The sequence below is a fragment of the Caloenas nicobarica genome, chromosome 3, assembly GCF_036013445.1.
Source record: "Caloenas nicobarica isolate bCalNic1 chromosome 3, bCalNic1.hap1, whole genome shotgun sequence".
Lineage (NCBI taxonomy): Eukaryota > Metazoa > Chordata > Aves > Columbiformes > Columbidae > Caloenas > Caloenas nicobarica.
Genome location: NC_088247.1, coordinates 100764524 through 100791904, shown reverse-complemented (window position 1 = coordinate 100791904; position 27381 = coordinate 100764524). Strand labels below are relative to the sequence as shown.

The 27381-nt window shown below is 41.9% G+C and overlaps 1 protein-coding gene across 1 annotated transcript in view; it reads right to left on the bottom strand.

Annotated features, from left to right (window-relative positions):
• TGFB2 (transforming growth factor beta 2) overlaps nt 1–27381 on the bottom strand; it is a 66295-nt gene that overhangs the window by 21759 nt on the left and 17155 nt on the right. Inside the window, exon 2 of the mRNA XM_065631840.1 lies at nt 1641–1804. Within this exon, the coding sequence (XP_065487912.1) occupies nt 1641–1804 (164 nt within the window). The remainder of the gene's footprint in view (nt 1–1640; nt 1805–27381) is intronic.

Sequence of the window (27381 nt, the reverse complement as noted above, 5' to 3'; positions counted from 1 at the left end):
GCAGGTGTCAGTCATTTCCATGGGCACAGGCTTGCTGGAGTCAGGCTCTCTCAAATAAGCTCCAGCTGTTTCTCATCACACAGCAAATTCCCAGCCAAGCAAAGGCTCTTTCTTCCCTACCTCCAGTGAACCCTTTGCATCCTGCATTCCTCAGACACGGAAAGGCAACGAGCCGGGCTCAGGCAACAGCAGCTGTACTCCTTTCAGGTGGTTGACTAACAGCTCTCAAAAGTAGAACAACAGAAAGCCCAGAGATGCCATCAACTCTTTTTAGGATGTCTGAGCAGTGAGGTCAAGCCAGAACATACAATCATTTCAACAGGCTGGTGTGGCAGCGTCAGAGAGACTCATAGTGTAATTCTCTGTGATGGCTGTTATATATAGATGACACCAGTGGCTTTCATTAAATATTCCCACTAACTTTCTCTTTTAAGAAATGTCACTATTTACTCAACTTCTCTGCCAGCCTATCCTTGGGAAGCAAGACAGCCAGGTTGCAGTCGTGAAGCCAAGCACCCAGTCACCACCTGGGGACCTGAACCACATTCAACTGGGAATCGTGCTTCTCCTACATTTAAACAATGTCTAAACAGTCCAGTGCACCTTTTCCTGCTGTCAGCCTCTAAGGATGGCTTATACTATCACTTTGGCCAGCCTATGAACTGAAATACACCCCTCTCTGCTCCAAGTTTGGATTGCACTTGAACAGACCAAGCAGGAGAAGGTGAATGTCAAAAGCAAAGGAGAAGACTAACTCAAATTTGCGCTCACTGGATCTGAACCGGACTCTACACTGCTGCAAACCTGGGGCAGTGGTCAGCTAATGAGGGCAGCAAGAACAGAGCCAAAGAGGGGCTCAGCACACTTTGTTTTACAAGATGGTGTCCTATCTGGCAGGGTTTTCAGCAGAACAAGTCCAGGATTGCTGGAACAACCATGACTTTGACTCAGTAGAAAAGTGCTGGGAGTTGAGCCCTGGTTTTTGCTGTGTTTCTCAGTGAAGTGAACTATGCTTCGGATGAAATATGCCCTAGACAATATTTGCTCAAATGCACAGGCTCCATGTCAGTGACTTTTATGGCTTTAAAGATTAAATGACATGAATTTTATCAACACTCAGGAGTGAGAGAGTCATGGAGTCATTTTCTTCCTCAGTCCCTGAATTGTACACTCCCTTGCCTCAATCCCTAGGCCACTATACAGAATCCAAGTCTGAAATTGCTAAGCTTTGAAACTCAATTATTAACAACATCATTTCTGTGAGGAACAGTTAACAGGCTTCTCCTGAACACAGACCAGAGAGAGGAATTTGACTTCTTCTATGTAAACTACAGTACAGGCCACGTGTTGGGAGATAGAGATCCCAGGGATGACTTGTTTGATATCTTGTTCTGTCACTTAGTGTTATGTGCTGAAATTTGGAGTCCTGAGGAAAAACTGCTAGAAAAAGTTTGCACATTTCAGCTTCATATGATTTTGAAAAAAGTCCTTTCTAGGAAAGGCACAGGAAATAAGAGGCTACTTTGGAAAGACGGGATTCAACTGCTTCTCCCCGTGGTTTGTTCCATCTGGCTATATGGGTACGAGGCCGGTTTGCTGCGGAGAGATGGGGAGGTGACGCGTACGAGGTGCCACCGTACCTGGTACAGTTCTATCCGCTGCTCTGAGACCCGTGCCTTTGAGTTCTGCAGGCGGAAGACCCTGAACTCGGCCTTCACCAAGTTGGAGGCGTTCTTCTCCATCGCTGAGACGTCAAATCTGACAATTCGGAAGTAAAGGCTGTAATAGCTCGGTGGGATGGCATCTGCAAGAAGGCAGTGTGATTTTATTATTTTTCTAATGATAAAATAAATTGTTCCTTCAAACAGTACAATACGAGACAGCCTCAGTGAGGGGAGTATCTGTAGCGTGATTCAGTTTCCAATTGCAAATTTAATATTACTAACAATTTAATTTAAAAAACCCCAACAACCCCACATGTGTTTGATTATAGGAATACCATATTAATAGAGATTAACCATTTCCAACTCTATTTCAGGTCATGCATTTAAACTCCTCTCTTTCAACATACTGGTGGAAAATCCTGGATGACTGTAACTTGGGAAAAAAATCACGACAGTTGGTATCTGGCAAACGCCTTCAGACTTGCACAGAGTTCACAGTGATCTGCTAAGAAAACAAGCAATGGCAACTCATGTGCTCTGCATGTTCACTGAAGCCCATTTCCAACCCCAGAACATGGGAGAATAAAGTAGCCAGCTTCAGATTTTGTTTTCTATGTAGTTATTGAAGGATTTTATTGTAGTAAAATACTCATTCTGATTATAATAACAAGGGCAGGAAGAGAAGAGGAAGAAGAAAGGCAGGAAAATGACAAGCAGAAAGCGGACATTATAAACAGAATTATGCGCATTTTGATCACTTGGAAGGAGGAAAAGCCTTAAACATAACCACTCCTTACTATATATTGAGGAGAAAGAAGAAAAAACAGCTAGAAAAGCAGACTCAAATCTTCAGTAATGGCATTAAAAATATCAGTTTAGGTTTCAAAACAGTCTCTTCTTCCATTCCAGCTGTAAACTGTGACTGAGGTTAAGCAGCAAAGCACAACACGGGTTACCCTGAAGGGTTCAGGGACCAGCTGATGTCTTTCCACCCTGTCCTGGGCAGCAGCATGAGGAGGAGCCGGTCCCCACCATCATCCCTGTCTGCAAGTCCCTCCTTGCCCTGCCACCTGGCCCTGAGAAAAATCTCCATCCAAGCCGAGGGAAAGGTCTCCTTTTCTCTCACAGTGTGAAAACTGAAGTGTGTAAAGAAAAAGAAGAAAGAGGAAAGTTGTGCTGGGGGGCTGGGGAAGGGAGGATTTTCAGCTGAGGAAGCAAACCTCACAGGCTTCCCTGGGGCCACGCCAGCAGGAAGACTTTGGATAATAATTACAAAACACAAAGTCTTCCCACTAGTCAGGTAGCTCAGGATTTGCCATGCAGTGGCAGGAGATGACAGCCTCAAGGTCAGGTAGATGAAAAGTTCAGCTCCCGTGAAAGACCTGGGCCTTGTCTAAAATCCCAGCAAGGCCTCCTGCTCCACTGCCTCCCTTGGCTATCCAGGCACCTATTGATGAAATAAAACACCTTCTTCTGGAAGACACCTAATTCTTAACAGATATAATCTACACGAGTTATCATTTCTATGTAAAAAGATGTGAGAAGCCAAGTCCAGTACATTTACCTTTATTTCTAACTACGAACGATTAAACATAATTGGAATAAATGATTAATAATGTTTATACATATCAATAAGACATATTAATAACTTAAAGATCTTCTTCAAAATATTTAGTGTTTCTAGACTGGCTGCTATTACCAGAACTTCTGAGCAACTGGCTACACGAGGCAACACCACTTGCAGTTACACATTTAATAACCTATTTGCTGTAGCTCTTCGAATAATTCTAAGTTCAAACTGACTACCAAAACTGACTACAAAATAAATACCTAATTCAAATCAGTCATAAGAGGAATAAAGCAAATTTAGTCTGTTTTCACAACACTCACAAACACACTTCCTCTACATAATTAAGTCAAAATATCTTTTTTAAATGATCAGAGGTGAAAACTCCTAAAAATAATCACAGCTATGAGAAAACTTTTGACCATAAAGGAAGACTCTCGGCTTCAACTGTAGATACATTAACTTTATGCAATGATGATCCTAATTTTGATAACTTTTGCAAATTCTTATAAAAGCTACCTAGTGCAGAGATTATATCCTGATTTAATAAAGAAATAATCTCTTCAATTTATTCTTCTGGTATAGGAAACTCGGAGACTACTACTTGTTCTTCAGCCAAACCCAATCCTACTAGGAATACAATTTGGCATAATAATAGGTATATATAAGATTGATGCTTCCAGGATGAGTTGTAAGTTGTCCTTCCCTGTCATTTATTTGAGCTATCAACCTACCATTTCATTCCCTGTGGACAAACCAAACTAGCAGCCAGCCATTTGCCCTGGCACAGACAAACCCTGTCTAACTTGACTTTACTTCAGATTGAAAAGTCCTGTTTCACTGTCTGTTTTATTTATATTTAGCTTCTAACTTACTTCCAGAACTTTCTTGCACTATATTTGTAGTCTTTCTTTTCAGTTTCTGTATTTTAGATACTCTATATCACAAATGTGTGAATCTGAACAGATTTTTCTAAATCATCTCTGCATTTACATTTTTCTCTCATATATAAAAAAGATAAACAAAGAAGTAATACTCTTTCGGTGTGCATGTTTTTGTGTTTGCATATGTGTATTTGCATACCCAGTGAATGAGTATTTACCTTTCACTCACAATGAATAAGAATGAATTCTTATCCTAGAGAATTTTCATCTCTCTTACAAGATAGTTTTACGTCTTGCAAAAATCCACATTAGAAATTTGATTTCTTTCTTCCATCATTCACAACAGTATCCACAGAAAGTCAATTCGGGAAAAGGCATTATTCATGGACAGCTGAAAAAAATAGGTTTATTTACTAGCTGGAACCCTTCCTCTGAAAAAAAAAATGGCTGACTGTAGAATTGGAGTTTATGTGAAAATTAATCAACATTAAGACTGAGAATAGAGACTTGCTACTCTCTTTAAGGGAATGGAAAGAACCCTATGGAGCCTACAAGGTTTTGGATTAGCCTTTAAGTGATCTCAGATGCCGCAATTTATATCTCTTTGCGGCTCCACCTTAACCTGACAGTTGTATCAATCCAGTCTCAGTTGGATACCTCTGGACTCCCCTCTGGTTTTGGCCCAATGACTCCAGTGGACGCCAGTATGACTCCAACCAAGTCAGTCTGCAAACACAGTTACCCTGCTGCAGACTAGACTCCTTAAGTATTCTTTGAACCATTAGCATTAATGAGTGGAATTAAATCAATATGTTTCCTGTAGCTAGGAAAACACAGATTTCTTTTGTTTTGGAGAGAGGGAATAGTAAATGCAATGAAAGATTCCACTTTTATCATCTTTAAATTATTCATCAATTCAGCCCTCAAAAAACTGAAGACTTCCAGCTGTAATAATCATAATCACAATCACCACGGTACAGTTGAGACAAGAATTACAAAACACAGTTGGAGAAGATGAAGGCAGCATCCCTCCTCCTCCCTTTAGCCTGCTGAACACAGAGCATCACTAGTTTAGCTTTTCCATTCTTTTTTTCTTGAACGAGCTGAAACTTCATCAGCTGTTTTAGACAGGACAGTCCAAACTGCCAGGTTAAAACGTATTTGGGTATGCGAGCATTTAAGTGCATGAGGACACTGTGGTTTCTGTGTTTCTTACTGACTTTGTTCAACATCCAGCATCCTCTAAGCTTCTGTGCCAGCAACTAGGACAGAAAGCAGTCCTGCTCTGAGAGAGCAGCAAAGCACCAGTGGCAGGGGTGCAGAAGATGTCTCCCAAAATACTCAACAGTCTGTAGTCGTCAACAGGAGAGACTGAACACGTCCTCTGACCAACCACCCAAAACAGCACGTAGACCCCCAGGCATAGCTCCTGGGAGAAGAGTGAGATGGAGTCAAGCTCCCTTAAACCAAAAGTGGGAATGGAAGGAGTTTGTTCCATGCTGAAGACATTCCCCAAGTCAGGAATCTCCTGCATAAAAGGATGACACTTTTGCCTCCCACAGTTGTGTTTGATGAACTAAGCCCTGCCTTTCCCCAGCTTTCCACACAAGTACTGCCTGTACTGACATTTCAGGAGAAACAAAACACTCTGCTTGACACAGCTCTTCTGAGAGTTGGGCTTTCATCCTGGCAAGGAAAAAAAGACCTATATTCAGTTGTATCCAAACAGGCTTTTTTTCTCTCTGAATTTTTGTTTCTGCTATTGAAAAAAAAAATCAATTATGTGTGCAGCCCAAGTTAGGAAATGTAAACAACTTTTCTTTTCTTGTTGCAAGAGGCCAGACAGGCCGACTTCACACATACACCCAATACTGGAAAGGCTGAGAGCTTCAATCTAATCCTTCCATCAAGGGCTTGTAATAAATGCTCCAAAGATTTATTTTTATTCCTTTCTGTGTTTATTAAACTTTGGAGGGTTTCTTTTCCTTTTTCTTTTCTTTCTGGTGCTTTGCCCACTCTTTATTACGGCAGCTACAAACCATGGAGTGCCCTTTTCTTCTCAGCCTTTTTTTTTTTTTTTTTTTCCCCTCCTCATCTTTCTAACTGCAGTACATGAATGACCATGTAGTAGGCTCTGAAGCCGCACGCGCAAATATTTATAAGAGTAGCTTGATTGTTATTAAATGCAGTTGTTACACTTTCCACGCTCTGGCAAGCTTCCCTAACCCCTCTAACTATTAGGACCATTTTGGCTGTTTAGATTTCAGCTCACTGATAGCAAATCCTACTTTTTTTTTTTTTCTTTTTTTGTAACAAGCAGCAGCCACCCAGCGTACCATGACATTATTTACTCTCTGCTCACGACACAGGTTCCTGCCACGAGCCAGGGCAGGCTGCCTTTAAGGGCATCCAGACTGCTGGAAGGATGGGCAGCTCGTCAGCTGTAACGGCACATCTTTCCAGCAGGATCCTGTCCTTCCTGTCAGGCACCCTTGGGTCACAAATCCTCTCGTCTTTGCCAGGGAAAGTCTGTCCAAGAAATTAGAAATTTGTTTAATATATCTGGGCTCCCAAAGCCCACAGATAATTACTCTGCTCACCCCTCCTGACCCTGACGTGACTGCAGGAATCCTGCTGGAAACCGCTCCTCTACAATGGAAGGGGATATATAAATACAGTGAACCAAAATACAGAGGCCTACAGGTTATATTCCGGAACTGGGATTGGCCCTCCAAAGTAAATCAGTTGTACATCAGCTTTCCATTAGCTCTGAACCTCTGTCCTGCCGTGACATTAGCTAATGGATGTGTTCATAACTTTATCAGTGCTCGTGGACAGAAACACTTGAGTCGCTCTCCGCTCAGCCATCGTTTCCAGCCTCTTGTAGCAAAGTTTCAAAGTCAGACAGTACAAAAGCAGCGTTAAGAGGCTTACTCCAATATTCCAGATTTTACCTAGGCAGTTGCCAAAGAGCTACTACTTCTATCTGTCCTCAACCATCAGCAATTGAGGAGGGACACTGCACTGAAAGAACAGAACTGCTGGGAACACAGTGGATAAGGCTTTCAGCTGAGGCTCGACGGCTCTGGAGCAGCTCCTCTTGCAGAACAGGCTATGACAGAGCAATGCAAGACATGACGTACGTCTTCTGTTGTTGCACCTGGTTTTGGTGAAGAACCCAGGCCAGAAACTGGCAGCTAGGCATCTTCCGCTGAACAATCCCTAGATACGTAATTTATCCATGTCAAAGGGGAGTGGATGGTTCACAATCCCACATTCCCTGATACCTTCGGTCTTGGTATTTACTGCACATGGATATGCTGACAGTTAGTAAGAGAAACAGACAGCCATACACATAAAGGAAGACGGAGCTTCTTCCTCAGAAAGAGCACAGACTGGGGATCCAATACCACCCATACCGACCCCTGGACCTGTCCCTGTGGTCACACGGGGAAGCCTCAATACAGCTTCACTGAGACAATGGATTTTAGAGTCCTGAGGTGATTCCCCTTGGAGTAAAAAACAAAGAAACAAAACCTCACTCCTACAGGGACTTCTGCTGCAGCTCTTCAAACATGACTTTCTTTTACCAGTTACACTCACAGAAGCCAATCCTGAAAATGTTTTCTCACTTCTAAGTTCTTCCTATATTAGGTAACCTTTTCTTTGTAAAGAAGACTCACTGAGCTCCTGATATGCAGCAGAGAATCCATACATGTAATTATTATTCCATAAAGCAGCTATAAAGACTCAATAAACGTCACTACTAGACTCTAGAGTGCTCAGAGCAAAGACACTCGGCAGTGCTCACACAGCACAAACACATGGTTTCTTTTTTCTGCCTACACTGTCTCTGCCAAGCTCCACATGTCCAAAAAACATACACCAGTGAAGGTCTAGGTGGGAAAGGGTTTAGAAGAGAGTAATAACCAGATTTTGTGACATATTCCCCACTGTAGAAGCACTTGCTATTCCTCTTTTAAAACACACTAAGATCTATGACAACATATGAGAAGTAAAAAACGCCAGGATGTTCTCCAGATTGAAGAATTAGATACAATGAGGCAAAGATGGAAGTTTCTGAGGATATGTTTATGAAATTATATGTTCCTTACTTAAAATCTGACAAGGTGCTTCTGGTTCTGCGGCTACTTTCTCATTGTTTCACCAAGCCTCAGTCAAAAGACAACTAGCCAAAGCTATGACCTCAATAGCACAGTGATCTGGTAGTCTGTTTTCCAGTTACACAAATAATTAATTCCTTCAAAGTACTCCTATAGCTCTAGAATTTGATGAACTTTGACACTTATGTAACTGTCTTTTGATTTCTATAATGGTGAAAAATATCCTGTAGACATCTTTGGGTCAAAATGCAGCTGGATAGTAGGGATACTGAGACAGTGTAATTAGCCATTGGAGAATCATAATTAGAGTTAAGGTTTAGGTTAAATTCTCACAAACACAAGCAGCAAAATAAAACTCAAATCACTGGTGTTGTTCTAGGAAAGCTGCTCCACGAGATTCTTGCTACAAAATAGGTTAAGTCCTGGTTTTGTGGGTCATTTTGAAGATGCAAAGAGAATGGCATCTTGTTACATGTTCTCTAATTTTTGTCACTTCATCTCTACTAGCACACTGGAGCTGGATGTGAGTCCTACAGCAGATATCAAACCCTGCCAAGAAAAGCTACCATTGCATTTTTAAGGCTGTAACAATACAAGCCATTTTAGACCTATGCATTTTTTTGTAATTGATCTCCCTGAGCTGGGCCAAATCATGTTACAACTTCAACTGTATGTACTTGCTGCAGCTAAAATTGACTTTGGTTGTTCCTTAATTTGGTCTGGGGACCACTGTAAAAAGGGCCATAATTTTCCTATACCACTGAACTATCTGATTTAACTGAATCTTATCAGCCAGAAAGCCCTAATTTATATAATTTTTTCCATTGTATTTCTCTCTCTGCCACCCTTTCACAATTATTCTCACAAAGCTACTAGTCTGTGCAGGCTCAGTCTGAAATGTTATTTAGCCTGAAAAAATCCATACTGCTTATACTAGCTAGAAAGAAGGAAGACAGAATATGTATTTTGAATAGTCACCTATGGCTTCTTGTTTTCCTTCCTCCCTCTCCTACAGGTACCATATAAAGAAAAACTTCTGCGTTGACATCACATATGTTTGTCCACCTCCTGTGAGGTTGTAACATCAACAGCCAAGAACACACCCTTCTTGAAAATGGTTCCACCACCCAAAATGCAAAGGGGAGTCAAATTTAATACCAGAGAGAGCAAAACTGCAGGAACACCCTGCTTTATCCGAGAAGATGACCAAAAAACCTCGCACAGAGTCCACGCGATCGTTCTCCTGTGAGTGACACAGAGGCACTTGCTGCTGCAAGGGGACGGTGAGCTAACGTGGGTGCAGGCTTGCACAAAAACATCCAGCTTTTCTTCGAGCCCCCGCTGCTAATGCTGATGTACAGCAATCAGAAAGCGACTAACCCCTTTTGTGCTTTAAAGACTAGACCAGATTTTCAAGTGTTCAGTATCCAGTATTTCGAGGCATATTTTGTTTGTTTGTTTTAATTTTTCCAAAGGTCCCTAGAATGAAATCTTCCAACTGGATATTTCTGGCCTGATCTTCACAGGGCCTAACTATCCTTGTGATCTTTTGAAAAGCAGGTTTGGGTTTTGGCATTGAAATAGAGCTGGATCTCTCTTGGCCAGCTAATCCCAGCCTTGGGTGATGAGACATGACTTTAAATCTTGCCTCCTCCTTGCCTCACTTTGCCCAAAAACCTGAAGCAAAAATCCTCTGCCAGTCTCTGTGTGCTGCAGTGTAGCCACATATGTAGAAAACAGTAATGATTAAAAAAAATTCAAAAACACATCAGCGGGATTAGAGGCCAAGCCACTGGTCTACCCACAAAAAAGCCTACCAAAAAAGCAGAAAAGTCAGGAAAATCCCCTGTGCACCTTTCCTCTCCCTCCCTTTCTTTTGATACCACATGTCATCTCCAGCCTTCATCTAGGTGGTCCACACAATACTGGTGCATGTTGGGTGTCAGTGTGATAGCTCCTATGTTTTCCTCAACTGGACCATTAAAGAACAAATACCCAGCCAAAGCAACATGCTGTCAGAGCAGAGGCAGCAAGAACTAACCAGTTTTTGTAAAGAGACACCATTTTCAATCAAAAAACGATGCTCATAGAATAACCCTTTTCAGGGACAGCTGTAAGCGCTGTGCTGTATCTCCCAAGAGACACTAGTTTAATCCTCCCTCTGTGCCTCCCCTGTCCCCCAGTGCTGCTTATTTGCAAAGAAAATTAGAAAATCTGACTGAGTTTCAGGATTGCAAGAAAAATACTTAAGGAAGACAGACCTCAGTGCATAGTCCTTCCAGACAAGCTACACAATTTATTTTTCAGGAAATCAGTTGCCTGTGCAGGCTGTCCTGAACAAAAAGGAAATAGTTGTGGAACATACAGGAAGAGATCTGTAAGTAACGATGTCCTACAGACTGTGTGCATGACATTTTCAAATGTGTGCTAAGGTAAAGCAGCATGGAGATTGCAGAAACTTGTGTTATGACTACTTTACAGCCACAGGGCAGTTGCGAGGCGATTACAAGCCACAGTCTCAGTCCTTCACAAACTCTCCTGTCCCAAGAGGGCATTCTGTTGAATAAGACTGAACGTCCCTAAGAAAGTGCACTTTTCATCTGAAACTCTGAAGAAAGCAAGGACTGCCCAGAAGGCCACTTCTGCTATAAACCAAAACTCTGGATATTAACTTATAGAAGAGTCAGACTGAGCACTGAGCCTCAAACTGACTTGCCTGCATCCAAACCCCGGAAAGCTGGAGGAGAATCAAAAGCCAGTTCGAATTGCTGAAGCCTCTGGCTAAAATGAAAGGGTAAACTGTCCCTTCCAGGAAAACAAAAACAAAACCCCAACCCAGGCAGACTTGGTGTGACCAACTCAAATACTCCTCTTTCTTAAAAAGGAGAGTGGAGCGCCTCCCAGGGCACGGCCCCTCTTGGGACGAAGCAGCGCACATAGCACAGCCCCATGCATGATCTCCCAGCAGGAAAGACTGTTTGCCTGTTTGCAAAAGCTGGAGAAGCTGGAAATGGGGGCAAACTAGCACCTCACATGGCAACACCTGGGCATCCCCCTCAGAACATGGTGCTCGGTGGACATTTTGTGTCCCTGCCTTTACAATTGCTTGAAAATTAATCTCCTGAAGAAAAATTCCCTCACATGAATGTACCAGACCCTCCTCTCTGTTTGCCTCTAAAGCTTTCCAGGCTGTTGGCTTGTTTTCCCTCATCCATGCTGAAAGGCAGGGGCTGGGTAATGCGAATAACACTGATGCATCACATGAGAGCTGTTTTCGGGTCTAAATTTTGAGCTGTTGAGCAATGCTTAATTAGGGTAACTTAATTACTTGGGAGTATTCTGGAAAGCAGCAAATGCTGGTTTTTCCATTCCGGACCATCTTTCAGTGTATACAAATCTCCACGCGTTTTAGAAAGTCTGGAAGGTCTGACCTCAGTTATCCTCTTTCTAAAGTCCTATTTACACATCGCCTGTCATGCAAAGGAGCCAAGAGGGAATGTAAATACAAACCATACTGCTATCTTTGTTTCTCAACAAAGAAAGCTTAATCTCGTGGCAGGTTAAAACATATGGGATAAAGAAAGAGCATACCAGCTCGATCTCTCAAACATAACCCCCCTGTAATCTCACTGCTGCTTATGCAACAGTACATTTTTAATAGTGAGAGAGAAAAACCCATCTTCAGATGTGTCCCACACTCATGTAGCAAGCCCACGACTCTGCATTTCCAACGGGAGCTGACAGATCCTTTTTTGCTGGGAAGATGCATGACAAGCTAACAGCAAAGCTGCTGCGTCCGTCGACAGGCATTAGAACAAATATTAGAGTTACCATAGCCTCTCTGAAACCTGAGTGAACTTTTGGTCCCATTGAAGTCACCGACAAAACATTCCCATCACTTTCAAAAGGGCCAGGAATTTACCCCCACACTTGTAAGCACAGAGAGGATTTTCGGCACAAGAAAACTGTCTCCAGCCTCTCTGCCTCCTGTTCTCTGTGGATTTGGGTTGCCAACAAAGGTCCTTCAGCTTTCAGCAGTTATTTTGTGAACATTCAGGGAAGAAGAACTCCTTTCAAATCCCCATCAGGATCCTTTGAATGAAATCCCAGGTTATCATGTATCACCACTGAAATCATATATGTAAATAGATGTGTGTTGTGTTTGGAAGCTTCTCAGGTATGTACTTTGCTATTCTGCTTACACTGGAAAGTAAGAAAAATACTCCTAGTGTCTTTCATCTCTCTCCATGAAGGGCTGCTCCTCTTTCAACTAAGAATCATAAACAAGAATTGCAAGTACAATACCCTACCTTTTCTGAAGAATTAAAAAAAAAAAGAGAGAGGAAAAAAAAAAGAGAGGGGAAAAAAAGGGACAAAAAGAAAAAAAACTCACCAGGCAACACAAGCCAACCTTTCTCAATGGCAAAATAAGACATGACTTGCTGGCACTGTTCAGCTGAATTTTTACGGCTGCAATGACTTCAGTGACTTAGATCAGGTTAACCTTCTGTCGCTCACAAGACTGACTAACAGTTTTCCTCATAACAAAGACCTTTTCTCTCTTTCATTTCCTAACCTGCTTCTGGTTGCATGCTGCTGAAGCTGTATCTTCAGAAGCAATATGTAACAAGAGACCTCTCCATCAGCAGGCTGAAGAGACAGACATGATCACCAGGCCAGCAGCATTACTTGTATATCGTATTGCTTTACAGAGACATTGGGATGCTGACTGCAGTGCCTAAAAACCCCTAAGCAATCATCATACCCCCAAAACCCCAGTAACCCCAAATAATTTTTATCCAAGAAAACATTTTACCTTCTCAACAGCAGATTAGGTGTAAGATTAGATGTATGTGTGTGTGAGAAAGTCTATGTATGTTTATTATTTTTTAAAAATCTTTCCTCATCCTGGCACCTTTCTTGCGAAATTCACTGACAGCCCAGCCAGCAAGATTAAAACTGGCTTCACGGTGTTATCCCAGTGCCAATTTACTGATGAGCTTATATTTAAAAAAAAATATATCGTGCAGACACTTTTATTGAATCCATCAGACTCACCAAAAAAAAAAAAAAAAAAAAAAAAAAATTTACTTCTGTTATAAATCTCTTCTCCCCGTCAGCATTCAAAAGGAGCTCGGCACACCTGCATGCACCCGCGCACGCTCCGCATCCCTCTCTCCTCTCAGCTCCAGGGTATCCGCGGCCACCAGAGACGAGGCAGCAGGTGGGACAGAGACATCCTGCAGTCCCGGCGGGACCTGGCACCCGTGGGCAGGACACCCCTGCACCCTGTGCCCATGGGTGCCGTGGAAGTCGGGTGAAGAACACGGTGCCCCTCCAGCGACACCAAAGGTGGAGAAGGCAGCCAGCCCGCAGGGTCAGGACACTCGCGAGGGCCACAGGACAGTGCTCCTGCGGAGACAACTCGGATCAGGTCCCCCCAGACCTGGAGACCAGGGTGGGCTGTTGGAGACCCCAGAAGGCAGCTCCAGTGAGCAGGATTGTGATTAAGCCTGGTCCTTGGACAGAAGCACAGGCACGCACTTTCAGTGCTAGAAATCAAGCGAGTATGTTCATAAGGCTAACCTCTCCAAGGAAATGGACTCAATACTTCTTTTAAGGTAAGCTGTGGTTATCCATCATGTGTCTATGTCTGTAAAATTAGGCCATTCACTAAACGTCAATTTGATACAGCTTGCACTCTGACAGCAAACACGCTCATCGCAGGCTCTGACTTGTGCCTTTAGTGCTGAATGACTTAAGCTGTGTTTAAAGCTCGTGAATACACATCTGCATTTTCATTTTCTGTGTAGCAGGGCTTCTAATCACAAGTATTGTTATGAAATGCAAGAGGATGGCTGGAAGTCACTTGGCTATATCCTGAGGATTATACACTGCCACAGCGACGCAACACTATACAAAAATCTACTTTACAAAATATGTACCACTGCAGAACAAAGCTGTGCTGGAGAGAAAAAAAAACACAACTGGAAAACATTTTGAATTATTTAAAGAACTAAGAAAACTTTCCCCAAATCCAATCTTCTCCAACAGTGTCACAACAACCACAAAGCCGTCATACATGACAAACTCGGTGGTGTTGAAATCAAGGAAATGGCAGTGGAAAGACAGTCTCAAGGCTGTTTCACAATTCAGTTTAAGCTGTTCATATTGCTGTGTTTATGTGTCTCTCTACCTTAGCACAAAATAACCCAAATATCATTTCTCTTGTTTCCAAGTCAAACATTTTATTTCCCCTGTTATTCACCTGCAGGGTATTTCAACCAACTGGAAGTGAATATATGTGAGATAAGTGGTAAAATCAGTCCGAATATTTAGTAGAATTACAGGGGAAGAAGCCTAACACTCTGCTTCAGAGAGCATGGGCATTGGCTCCACTTTAAACACAGTCCCGCTGAAGCCATCCGATGAGCTTTCCTACAAAGCCGTGCGCGCAAAAGCCTTCCTGCCTCAGAGCTCCGAGCAGGGAAGGAGAATGGGGTGAATCCTGTCCTCATGAAGCTCCTCAGACTGACGAGAGCTCACAGGACCAAATCCTGCAGGCTCCTCACACTTGCTCTGTGATTTTTGTCACCACTTTCCTAACCAACACAACCTCTGCATTTTGGAAGGAGCACCAGTGGTTGACAGCTTTCGTGCCTATGCTGTTAGTGGCCTTCCAGTTCAACCTCCTAATTAGAAAGATGAAAATGAGAGCCAGCTTTCCACAAGCATGCAGAGATCTACCCGCTAGGCTGAGCTCATCCCATTCATCTCAAACTGGCCAATGGACAGCCACCTGCTCCTAATGCTCTCCAGGCCTCCCCAGTCTGGAATAAATTCTAGTCTAGATGACAGAGCCATGCAGTCTACCAAATTTTTTTCTTTCTAAAATGGGAACGCAGTACAGTTTTAACTGACAGAAGTTGGTTAAGGTAGGTCCCTTGCACAGAGATCAAATTAAACAGCGCATCCTGCAGAACCCAGTAGGGCAGCGGTCTTTGCTCGATCATGGATGACTGTATTGACTAAGAGTATGCCATAAACCATGTCCTAAGTTGCTTTTCCTGTTAACATGGACCTGGAAGGGGTAGTGTCCTACTGCCACGGGTCTGGAGCACAAAGTACTGCTTGTTACCTACGGCTGCAGACTACCACATAAGGCAATGTACCTTCAAACTGCTGTCTCCTGAACAAACCGTGAACTATCCTTTTCCTCCCTCTATCTGCATACTTATACAGCCCCATGACCGCAGTTTTTAAGTGCATGTCTATCACTCATCACGGTTGGTGGTAGCTCTTTTACTTTTGCTGCTTCATCTCACTTGGCGCTCTCCCATCATTTCATTCCTCTAAACCACTCAGCCATTTCCCCTCTTCAATTAGTCCCTTAAAACTTTCCTTCCTCTTTAAGCTTATGATTATTCTTTCATTAGAGCATTTTGTGGTGCCCTCTAAGGAGAACAAATTGAATTTTTTTTTAAAAAACCCAACCAAACAAAAAAAAACATCCACAATTACACTGTCCTGTTTTGTACAGTGGACTAATGTACAACTTGTAAGAAACCGAGCCAATGCACAGATTGATAATGAATGTAACACCATCAAGTTTCTCTCTCTTCTGGTAGAGGAAGAGAGTAAAATTGAATATGCAGTCATAAAATATACAAAATTACATAAGCCTCTGCAAATGAAAGTTGCCTGTGAAAATAGTTTCCAGGTCTATGGTTGTAATTACTACATAAATGAATGGAAAAGAGGATTAAGGAATTTGCACAATTGTTACACATCATATTTGGAATCGTAGCATTTTTTTCAGCTACAATAGCATGAAGGCATAACTCCAGAAAGTCCAACTGAACTGGATCCAGCTTCTCCCTGATATTTTGGTTTGGTAGACAAGAATCTGAAATTATTCTCCAGCAGTACTCACTTGGGACTGAAACATGCAATATCTGGGTGACTTTGCAAATCTTCTTCATTTCTTCTCAGGCTTTGGATTTTATGATCCACACAGATTAAAAATGTTTATGAGTTCCACTCATTCACATTTGCTCATTTACCAGCTCTGTTTGTAAACAAGATTTCAATCACTGATTGAACCATGGACCACAATCTCCTCTAAAGAAGTCCTCTCAGGAGACAAAGCCATCTGGGTACAAAAGCTAAGTGCGCATGGGAGCAAAAGTTTTAAAATTGCTCCTGTGCCCTTGTAATAATCTGTTCACATTTGCAAGCACAATATCCCCTGCAAAGTCTGGGGCTTTTCATCCATGGCTAGAGTAGACCTTTCCTTTTCCTCCTCCCCCCCCGCCCCTTTCTTTTTCTTTTTTATTTTTTTCTTTTACCGCTATGCACATTGATTTTAGTCCATGAGTGACTGTTTGTTACACATCTTTGTATTAAGTCAAGTACCCAGGAAGAACGTAGCATGTGGTACTAGCTTATTCCCTAACTCTGCTCGCCTTCACCGGCCTGCTCTTCATCTCCAGCCGGACTGAAACCCAGTAAATATTACACTTACAAGGTAACAGGTCTGGAATGTAAAGCATCTAGAGCTCAGTAGAGTCTCTTCTTGGCACCTCCTTATTGCCTAGTGCCAAACAGTATTCTACTGGCTTTATTCAATACAAATGAAGATATTAAATCCCAGAACTGTATGAACATGAAATGCCTTCCTAAGGGAAGAGACAAGTGCTACTTGACTTTTTAGAGTTCCTGAAAAGCGCAGAGTCTCGAATAAACCTTTCAATCTGGAATATATGTTTATGTTTTTGTTCTCATCCTTACTAAATAAAGACAAGAGAAAGAAGATAAGGGCCAGTTTGCCATGCTTTGTCCTCCCCTAGGAGCCTTACCTGTGACGTTTTAATCCACACAACAGCAAGGACCAACACATGCAAACCTTTGAGATTTAATAACAAGGTTTACAGAACTGCCCTGAGACCCACCTGAAGGCCTTTCCCGGACAGAGGGTTTGGCACACATTTGGCCACTGCCCTGCTCTTACAGAATGAGCCCTACCATTGAATAGATGGGGAAAGCCAGCCTGAAGGCATCTGCTCAAAGCTTTCTTCCACAGCTACCAAGGCAGAAGAGTATGCATTTACCTGGCCTTTTCCTTTCATGCAAAAGATACTGCTGATATTGAAGAACGAGAACAGAGTCACAAAGCAACAATTAAGCTCAAATTCTCTTTATAATCAAGCGTTATTGAATGGCACCACACAGCATGGCTTGGGAAGGAAAACCCCAAGCATTTCGCACCTGCTATCCTACTGCTGTGTCCATATAGCTCAGTCTTGACAAATGCTAACTTCAAAGTGCTCTGTTCAGAACTGCAAGATCCCCTAAGGCTGGAAGGGCTCTTCTGAGTTTAATGTTTTTCTCCTACTAACTTAACTGCATGGATTAGATGCTTCAGGTCCAGCACAGCGAGTTAGGAAGAGACAAGATTCTCAGCTTAAAAACTTTTCTCTCATGTGAATGGGATGGCTGGCCATGCCTACATACCAATATGTATTTAGCTTTGAACAGTATAGTTGGCTATGTTGTAAAGACTTTTTAAAGTGAGATGCACTGACTTGTTCCAGAGGTATTTATAAATCAGGATGGGAAAAATTATAATCCAAATCAATTCAAAGTGTAAGTAAGATATAAACCCATCTTTCTCCTTCTTCCAGAGCAGTCAGTGGTCCAGGACTTTCTCAAAGGCACTGTAACTAAATGTAAACGGATTTTCCTCTTATTACAAATCACAGAATTGTCCACCCAAATGGTTTACCTGGCTGAACCTATAACTGTTGAATTAGTATTGCCTGTGAAAGGAGCAAAGACGATTCAACAAGACATCTACACAATACACATAAACCAGCGGTGTCCAAAATTTTCTCTCAGAGCTCGTGTTAGTAACAAAACTCATCTTACTCAGTGATAGAAAGTCTACCTCAAATATAACTTTATTAATCTACACATAGACTATATGGTGCCCATACATCTTGAGGCAGAAAACTATGCCTTGCTAACCTAATCCTCAGAAGCATGAAAGCCCACTTGCCTCCTCAAGTGTGAGAAGCACTTTTCTCTACTGAAGCTAAGGAAAGAGGACTACTCTGTAATGACATGGCTGTAGGACAGCTGCACCAAGGCTAAACAAAATACTAAAAAAAACGCCACACATTACACCATCAGCTGAAGAATCCTTTTACCACTGAGCCTGGCCACCCAAACTGCTCGCAGGTGACAAGACCCTACTGGCAGGTAAAGAGAGATTGCTGTGTGTGCAGAGGATAGTACCTTGCCATGGCCTGCCACAGCCACCAAAAAAAGATTCCAACCTTCTCCTGTTGTAAAGGAGAGACAGCCAAGGCAATAGGTAGGTCTCAGCTCAATATTAGACACGAGAGAAACATAAGCAATGGCTCCACTTCAGTCTTTCCTTGTTGATACCAACCTGGAACCGAGTTGCCCTGGACCGAAATGTAGGTTTTAACCTCTCAAAATACAAAGTAGAAACAAGCAAAATCCCTTTGAAACTGAAAAGACACCATTATTCAGCACCAACACTCATGCAAGAACCTCTGACGGGTGTCAAGATATGGGAAGACCATTGCTTCTCAGACTTTCTTGCTCCATTTGAACACTTTTTTTAACCCAATGCTAGAAATGTTCTAGAAACTGAGGACAACAAGTGACTTATTCCGTTTTTAACTCAAAACCACCTTTTTCCTGTCTGATCGAAATTGTGGTCTCCAACCTTTACTGGTCCAAGCACATTAAAAGTGAATTAATAATGTCATTGTGAGCAAGTGAGGGCCTCCCCAGCTCACTCCAGAACAGCGATGGCACTTAAAAAAAATTGCCAAAAATAGTCAAGAGTTTGAGCTTTTCGAGTTCTCATATTTGTTGGTGGTATTACAAAACTTTGCTATTTCTGAAATTCTTAAAAAAAAAAAAAAATCTGAAACATTTCAGGTTAACATAGTAAGATGTCCTAAACAGCTTTCCCAGTTTTAAAACCATCCGATTTCAAATATGGGTTAATGTAAATCTGGAAAAGTTGCCTTGTCTGCAGTAAAATCACATACAGATTGAAAAAGGATTAAGTTTTTTATTACAATATATGCACCTTTTATATTTTAACCTTTTAGTGTCTGGAACAGCAGAAGAGAGTTGGGGAATAAGGAGGAAAACAGAGAATGGTATAGTTCACTGTGACTGGCTGCTGCTGCTGCGGGTACATACTTTTTTTTTCCACAATACACAAGGTAACACAGGACATTACAGATACTTGTCATTTTGCAGTGCGGCCCCTTCCCTGTGACAGGTTAAGATGAGAGGTAACACATGAGGCAATGGCACAGGTTCACACCATAATGGGCACTCAGTTCTTGTCTGTGCTATTCATAGCTGAGTTTTGAAGTTTACAAGGCTAGATTAGTTTTCCTGTGTCCAAATAAAACAGCTAAATGGATCCAGTTGGATTTTCCAAAGCACAAGATAAATGTCTTTACCCGAGATGCTACGAATATCAGTCACTCCAAGTGTGGCCACCTGCTTCAGATTCATCTGCGGGGCACTGGCTTTTAGACATACACCACCAAGACTTTCTGATTCCCTTTTATTGGGGAGTTCTATCACACACTGAAGGGGATATCACAATAATAAAACTGTGGTGCAGGACAGCTCTGCACTAGTAGTGGTAGCACCCGAGTGACAGCAATATGGGCACATACCATGAGTGGGCTCACAGAATTGCCAAGACAATGGAATTATGCTCAAATTTAACAACGGATGACTTTTTGCCTGCTATTTTTAATGGTAATTTTTCCTCAATTAATTTGAACCTGTTGCCTCTACTTGAAGCTTCACCTGTATTGTTTGACAATTTTTGAAATAATTGCAAAAAAAAACCTGGCTTCATATTTGCAAGCGACTTACTTTCTGCTTTCTTGGGCAAACATAAATGTTTGAGACAAAATTTGCTAGAGAAAGAGGTATGCACAAACACACACAGGCATATATGCACATGAAGAAACCAAAAGTATAAGAGAATAAGTATTTCAGACTAACAAGATGATATCCAACAAAATATTAGAAAAAGATGTTCTGACCATTTATGATTCAGAAGGATCCAAAACTAACGCAGACTACAGACAGAGATCACAATCAGTGAAAGAGCTCCACAAATTGCATCATATAACACCATGACTGCGATAATGAATTTGGATAGAAATTACAGAGTCAATGTCTGCTTTTCTTAAAGATCAAAACAGACTAGGAATGCACCAGCGGCTTCTCGGAATAACCTAAAGAATTATTTGAAAACACATTAGTTCAAAGGAGCATGAAAACTATGGTGGCTCTTCACAGCAAATTTAAAATTTTCTGCTCTACATGCAATATGAGTCACACTTCCTACTGGTGGGGTGCTGCCGGTGTTCAGCTGACCTGCGCCTATGGAAGTAGAGCTCCAGAAATAGTCTTTACTCCTTTAGTCATATGACACTGGCACAAATTGCTCAGAATACTTAAGCTTCTTAAGAACCATATTCAGAGGGGACATCACACTGGAAAGTAGATTCTGAAACAGGGAAGTATCCAGAGAGTTTGTTGTTGAGTTGGATGTTTTGTTGGATGTACTGGTTGCACACCCTGGAGGAAGAGCCCTTCTAAACACCGATACAAAAGAATACGTGACAGAAAAATATACATATTCACACAAAACACAGGATGCTTCAGGAGTACTCTAGCTCTATTCAAACCAAGGCTGACCTACTGTCAAAAGGAAAAGCTCCTCATTTCAGAGGTGGAACTTCAGAATTCACAATGAAGGTGTCTTCAAAATGTACATGTAGATTACATCCATGAAGAGGAGGTGATGTCTCTTTCCCGGCTTTGTATATTTGATACACACATACCATAACACTTTAGGATCACACATTCAAATGAGAAGTACGGAAAGACAGCTAACCACCCTGTAGTCATGCCAAATAACAAAGAACCATTTTCAAATATTCACAACAAGGACAATAGGTTATTTTACATACACAAAAGCTTTACTGCAACCTAGAAGGCACAAAACCATAATAAGAAGTAATCACAAATATTAAAATGACTGAGAAAATAATCCAAGATACTAGTTCAACTGCAAGGATATTGCAAGACAACAAGGGTTGATAGTGTATGGCAGATAGATGTATGGAGAGTATGCAGAGTTCTCACTGCAACGCTGCAGCAAAATTAATGTGCTCTCAGACTGCAAGGCAAGGTGAAAATAAGTCTTTCACTACAAAAATTAACTGGTAAGACCAAAAAAAAAAAAAAAAAAAATCTTCCTTTCAGTGCTGGACCTCTCTTTCCACTAGGGTAGTGTTAAAATGGAGAGAAGTCAGAGATACGGAAGGAGATCTAGTGGCTCCAGGGTCTGATGAAAGACAATGAGGACTAAACACCTATATGAAAAGTAATGGAATATAATTGAGTGGACCAGAAAAAGTAAAGTGGGGAAAAAAAAAAAAATCAGCATCTTTTTAATGATGGTATTCATGTAGTTTTCTATCTAGTTTGACGTGATTCCATATTTCACCTAACTGTAGCTGGCAGTTAAGTATCTATTTTAAAACAATAACCCAAGTGGCCTCTAAAAGTGGTGCAAATGGCAACTTCCAAAAATTTGCACACTTGGCCTTTAAAAGTAGACTAAATTAAAAAGGACATGCCAGTAATGGTGGAGAAACAGACCACTCGCCAAGCAGATCCTTTGTAACCTCACTTCCAGAGCTTGGGAAGACTCCTGCCTCTTGCTGTTGTACTTGAAATTCCCCCAAAATGATTCCAGCAAGTCCAGCTGAGCATCTCCATAGAAATGATTTTTTTCTTTGCTTCCTCCCCATTTTTGGGGAGCAGCAGCAAGACCTTCTAGTACCGCAGCAGTGAAAATCTTCCCCTTTGTTTTCTTTTTTTTTTTTTTCTATAACCTGGCTTTTCAAAAAACCTCTGGGCACTAGTTGAAAGATTTTGCTAACCCTCTGCAACTTTGTCATGGACATCCATCTTCAACCCAAGTGGTTTTGCCACCAGCAGATTATCAAGTTTACATACGACCTGATCTTCAAGAAGAGCTGAGGTGCTTGTAACATCCAAAAAAAGACAAAATACACAGCCTGCAACTGGGTAACCACAGGGAAAAGACAACGCCTGAACCTCTAGAGGCTCAATCTGATGAATGCCAATAGATGTAGGTGTTTGAAGAGATCATTGCATTTACCCAGAAGGCAGACAAGTGTGGATTTCAGCAAAACATGTATTTTTAATTCAAGCTACTTGGAGAATACTCATCTCCCTTTTGTGTTTCTTCAAAGGTGGGAGTGGACGAGGGATCATTGCGAGTTCAGAGAAGGGCAATGAGGCTGGTGAAGGGTCTGGAGCACACATCTGATGGGGAGTGGCTGAGGGACCTGGGGATGTTTGGCCTGGAGAAAAGGAGACTGAGGGGAGACCTTATCGCTGTCTGCAACTACCTGAAAGGAGGTTGGAGCATGGAGGGGGTTGGCCTCTTCTCCCAAGTGATCGGTGATGGGATGAGAGAGGATAGCCTCAAGTTGCACGAGGAGAGGTTTAGATTGGCTATTAGGAACAATTTTTTTCATGGAAAGGGCTGTCAGGCATTGGAACAGGCTGCCCAGGGAGGTGGTGGAGTCACCATCCCTGGAGGGGTTTGGAAGACACAGGGATGAGGTTCTTAGGGACATAGTTTAGCGGTGGACTCGGCAGTGTGAGGTTAACGGTTGGACTCAATGATCTTAAAGATCTTTTCCGATGTAAACAATCCTATGATTCTCATCTTCTACTCCACCATGTATATAGCTGATCTCTTAACTATACTGTCTAGAAGGACAGTATTATCAGTGACTTCTCACACAGAAACACCAACAAGTTTTGGGGGAATTAAATATGGCACATCTACCCTCCAGATTTGCCACTTATAAAAATTAAAACTTTGCAGTTGACTTCAAAAAGGAATTAGAAGAAATACCATGCAAGCACATGAGAAGTAGACTCTGCTCTCAGCTCAGCTGGAATAAATCAGGGCAGCTCTCCGCCCCCCAGCAGACGCAGCTGATTGAAGTTTTATCAGCTAAGGATCCAGTTCACAAACATACAGTTCATTTTGAAAATGAGTTACCAAAGTCCTAATCTAACGAGGAGGTGAATAGCACCTACTAACGATAAACCACATCTCCGGTTAAACTGTGTCACCACTTGCCTAAAGGACTGCAAACACATAATGCCCCCGTCTCCCTTGCCAGCTACCCCAAGGGTGGAGGGAAGGATGCCTGGATACAGCAAGGGAGCCACAGAGACTTGAAGCAAATGGGAGAGGAAAGGTAAAAAAGATGAGCTCATGTGCAAAGTAACATAATCCATGGGATCAGATATAGGCCACTGGAAGAAAATGATGCTCGGAAATCACTAATGCTCAGAGGAGATGAAGCACCACTGTCCTGGAGACCTGTGCCAGGTACTGTGCTGGCATGAAACTAGAGTACTCCCTGTCCAAAAAAACAAAGCCCAAAGAACCCAGCATATTATGTTTCACATAAATATCAATTGTATGCTCTGGAACAGCAAGCCTAGCCAATGTTGTAGACTCAGCCTGAAAGATGATACAGCTTTGTTTTGATTTCTTGAAAAGAGTACGAAAAAGTTACTTTCCTAATTCATTTGGTTACTTCAAAATAGAGGTCTGAGAGAAAATGCTTAGAAGTTATTCCTTCATTCTTTTCATAGCTTTCATTTTTTGAAAGGGCATCAAATCCTAATTCCATCTGAAAAAAAGGAACAACAGTAATGCAAGACGGGAAAGTTCAGAGCTGAGCTCTGTTCTTCTCCTTTGATAACCTCCTGTAGGCATCTGTGGAGATCCCTGAGTAAAAGCTACTACAGAATGCTACTCATCTTCCCTCAGATTGATTTTTAAAACAAAAAAAGGTACGATTGTGACACTGTTTGAATTAGAGAAGTGACTTTCATACACTGCCAGCAACTCTGTTCCCTGTTTGCAATATAATCCACAGAAGGGATTCCAAAAGTCTGTCTCGCTTCTCCAAGTATGTAGCAAGGTACGAACCAATTATTTGACCAGCTGGTGAACAAGGGCCAGAGCACAATGTAAAAAAACTCAGACACAGACTACGATTACAGGCAGAGACCCAGGCCCAGATGCATTCAGTCCCTTTCTCCATTCTTCTGCCTTTCTTCCACAAGCAATGCAGGTCTAATGCCCAGCACTGGATGCAAAGGAGAGTGGACACCTGCATATTTTTCTACACGTACCTAAACTTTTGAAAAGATCTGCTGGAAATTAATACATTACTCCTTATCTATGTTACTGTTCCTTACCACTTCTAATAGCAATTACACTTACATATCAGAAAAGACAGCTTTAAATACAGTGTCAAGTATGTAGTACCAGAATTTTGGAATAGAACAACATACGCTACTTTAAAAAAAAAAAAAGGATGGGGGAAATAAGAAGTAGTGAGGAATTAAAGACAGAACAAGAGTGGAAAAATATTCAATAAAACTATTTGTTAGCACCTGGAAGAAAACAAGGAGTTGAATAACACCTCACATGGACTTGTCAGAAGCAATCCATGTCCAAACAACCTGAAGTGCCTCCAGGACTGGATAACAAGCTTTGCAAATACAGGAGAAACCACAGATGACATTTATCTTGACTTCAGTAAGTTTGGACACCGACACGCCCATTACCAAATGAGGGAGATATGGTCTCAACAAAAAAATACAGTAGGCAGGCTGCAAGACCAGAAAATAGCACTGAGGAAGCAGTTATCAGTGGTTCTTAGTCAAAACAGAAGCATCTACCCAACTAGGTGTTGCAGAGCAATGAAATTACTATGGAGCTATAAAACCACTCTCACAAGTAAATTTGGGTTGCTCAGCCAAAATACTGAAGGTGTTACATAAAAACAGCCTTCAGATATGTAAACAGCTGCCACAAAAAAAACAGAGAATGATCCACTTTCCATGTCCATGATGGATGAATACTGAGCAGTTCTGAGCTGTGGCAAGGGTGGTTCGTGTGAGATACCATGAAAACTTTTAGACATCAAGGATAATGAAGCACTAGAACAGGTTGCATGGGGAGGCTGTGGTGGTGACCAGAAATCTTTAAGAAAAGGTTACACAAATACCTATCTGAAATATCATGGCCACAGTCTACACCCTCTTCTAATGCAGGACCAACAGGTCGAGAGAGGTTCTCCTTCCCCTCTACTCTGCCCTGGTGAGACCTCATCTGGAGTATTGTGTCCAGTTCTGGGCCCCTCAGTTCCGGAAGGACAGGGAACTGCTGGAGAGAGTCCAGCGCAGGGCAACAAAGATGATGAAGGGAGTGGAGCATCTCCCTTATGAGGAAAGGCTGAGGGAGCTGGGGCTCTTTAGCTTGGAGAACAGGAGACTGAGGGGTGACCTCATTAATGTTTATAAATATGTAAAGGGTGAGTGTCATGAGGATGGAGCCAGGCTCTTCTCGGTGACAACCAATAGTAAGACAAGGGGTAATGGGTTCAAGCTGGAACACAAGAGGTTCCACTTAAATTTGAGAAGAAACTTCTTCTCAGTGAGGGTGACGGAACACTGGAACAGGCTGCCCAGGGAGGTTGTGGAGTCTCCTTCTCTGGAGACATTCAAACCCGCCTGGACGCCTTCCTGTGTAACCTCATCTGGGTGTTCCTGCTCCGGCAGGGGGATTGGACTAGGTGATCTTTCAAGGTCCCTTCCAATCCCTGACATTCTGTGATTCTGTGTGATTCTGTAAACAGAATGACGTCTTGAAGTCCCCCAAGCTCTGTGTTTCTTCTATGATAACTGGCTGTTGGCAAACAGGCTCGCATTCCTAAACAAGCTTTATGAACACATCTATTGATACCTATATGCACCAGATATATTTATACAAAGTAATATTGAAATGTATGCCATTAGATCAGGTTCCAGAGGACTTAGATCAATACATGAACCCTACTAACATGACCAGACCTGTCCTCCAACCAGCTAGAGCCTTGCCCAGTACGTACCAAGGTAATAACAGCTGGGAGCACCGAGCTGAAGCTGCCACGTGCAGAACGCTCTCACTGCAGCCAGAGTGAGCGACAGGCTTCTAAAACTCTTCCTGAGAGAATGATTTGTATGTGCCATTTGACCGATTAACTTAAAAGTTTAATGTTTCTTTGAAGCATCCTGTTTCCTGGGTAATGTGCTTGAAGGTCTGCTGCAACTATTCTGCAACTAGCTGATAAATCATAACAGCTCCTTAAGTTAGAGATAAGCCTTGTGCTAAAGGAATGCATACCAGGATATCTGAAATGTATAATAATGTAAGTATAATCAGTAAATTCTCTGTGGTATTAATAATCAAGTTCATACTTAAAACAACACAGTAAATAATTATAACTAATAATCTATCTCCTGGCCTTGAATTCCCCAAACTAGGATGCGAAGTTGTGCAGTGCTTTCCTCCAGTAGTGATTCATTATCCTGGGATTGCTTGTTAAATTGCTCAAAAAAGTTATATTCAGTGTGAAGAGTGATGGCGCAGTTTTAGTAAAATTACTATGATTTTTTTTCCTTAGTCTTTGGCATTATTTCATCCTAAACTTTGAACTTGCTGATTTCGCTGATGTGCATTTCAAGTTTAAAGCGAAACAGTCCAATAGCTGAAGCCAAAAGTTTGACCTCCATTTTAACCGTTCTAATCTTCTGGGAAAATATCCTCTTGACTCTAATTTCTCTTTTCAGACTCACCATGCTACTGATGAGAAATAATAGTTATTGAGGCTGTAAGGCCAAGATTAATGTCTGGCCCTGCAAAAAAAAAAAACAAACCAAACATCAAAAACAACAAATCAAAACAAAAAAACCCACCAGTAGCACTGAATGACACGTGGGGTTTCTCCATTTCTCATGTATGATCCCTTCCCAGATAAGCGTGCTGGACTCGCACAGCCGCAAGATGATGAATGCTATCGCATGAAGAAATATTTAAGCTCATATGAAAGCCTCTGGTTTCCAGCACACGTGCCTTTTGTGGTGTAACTGATTACACCACGGAGCATCAT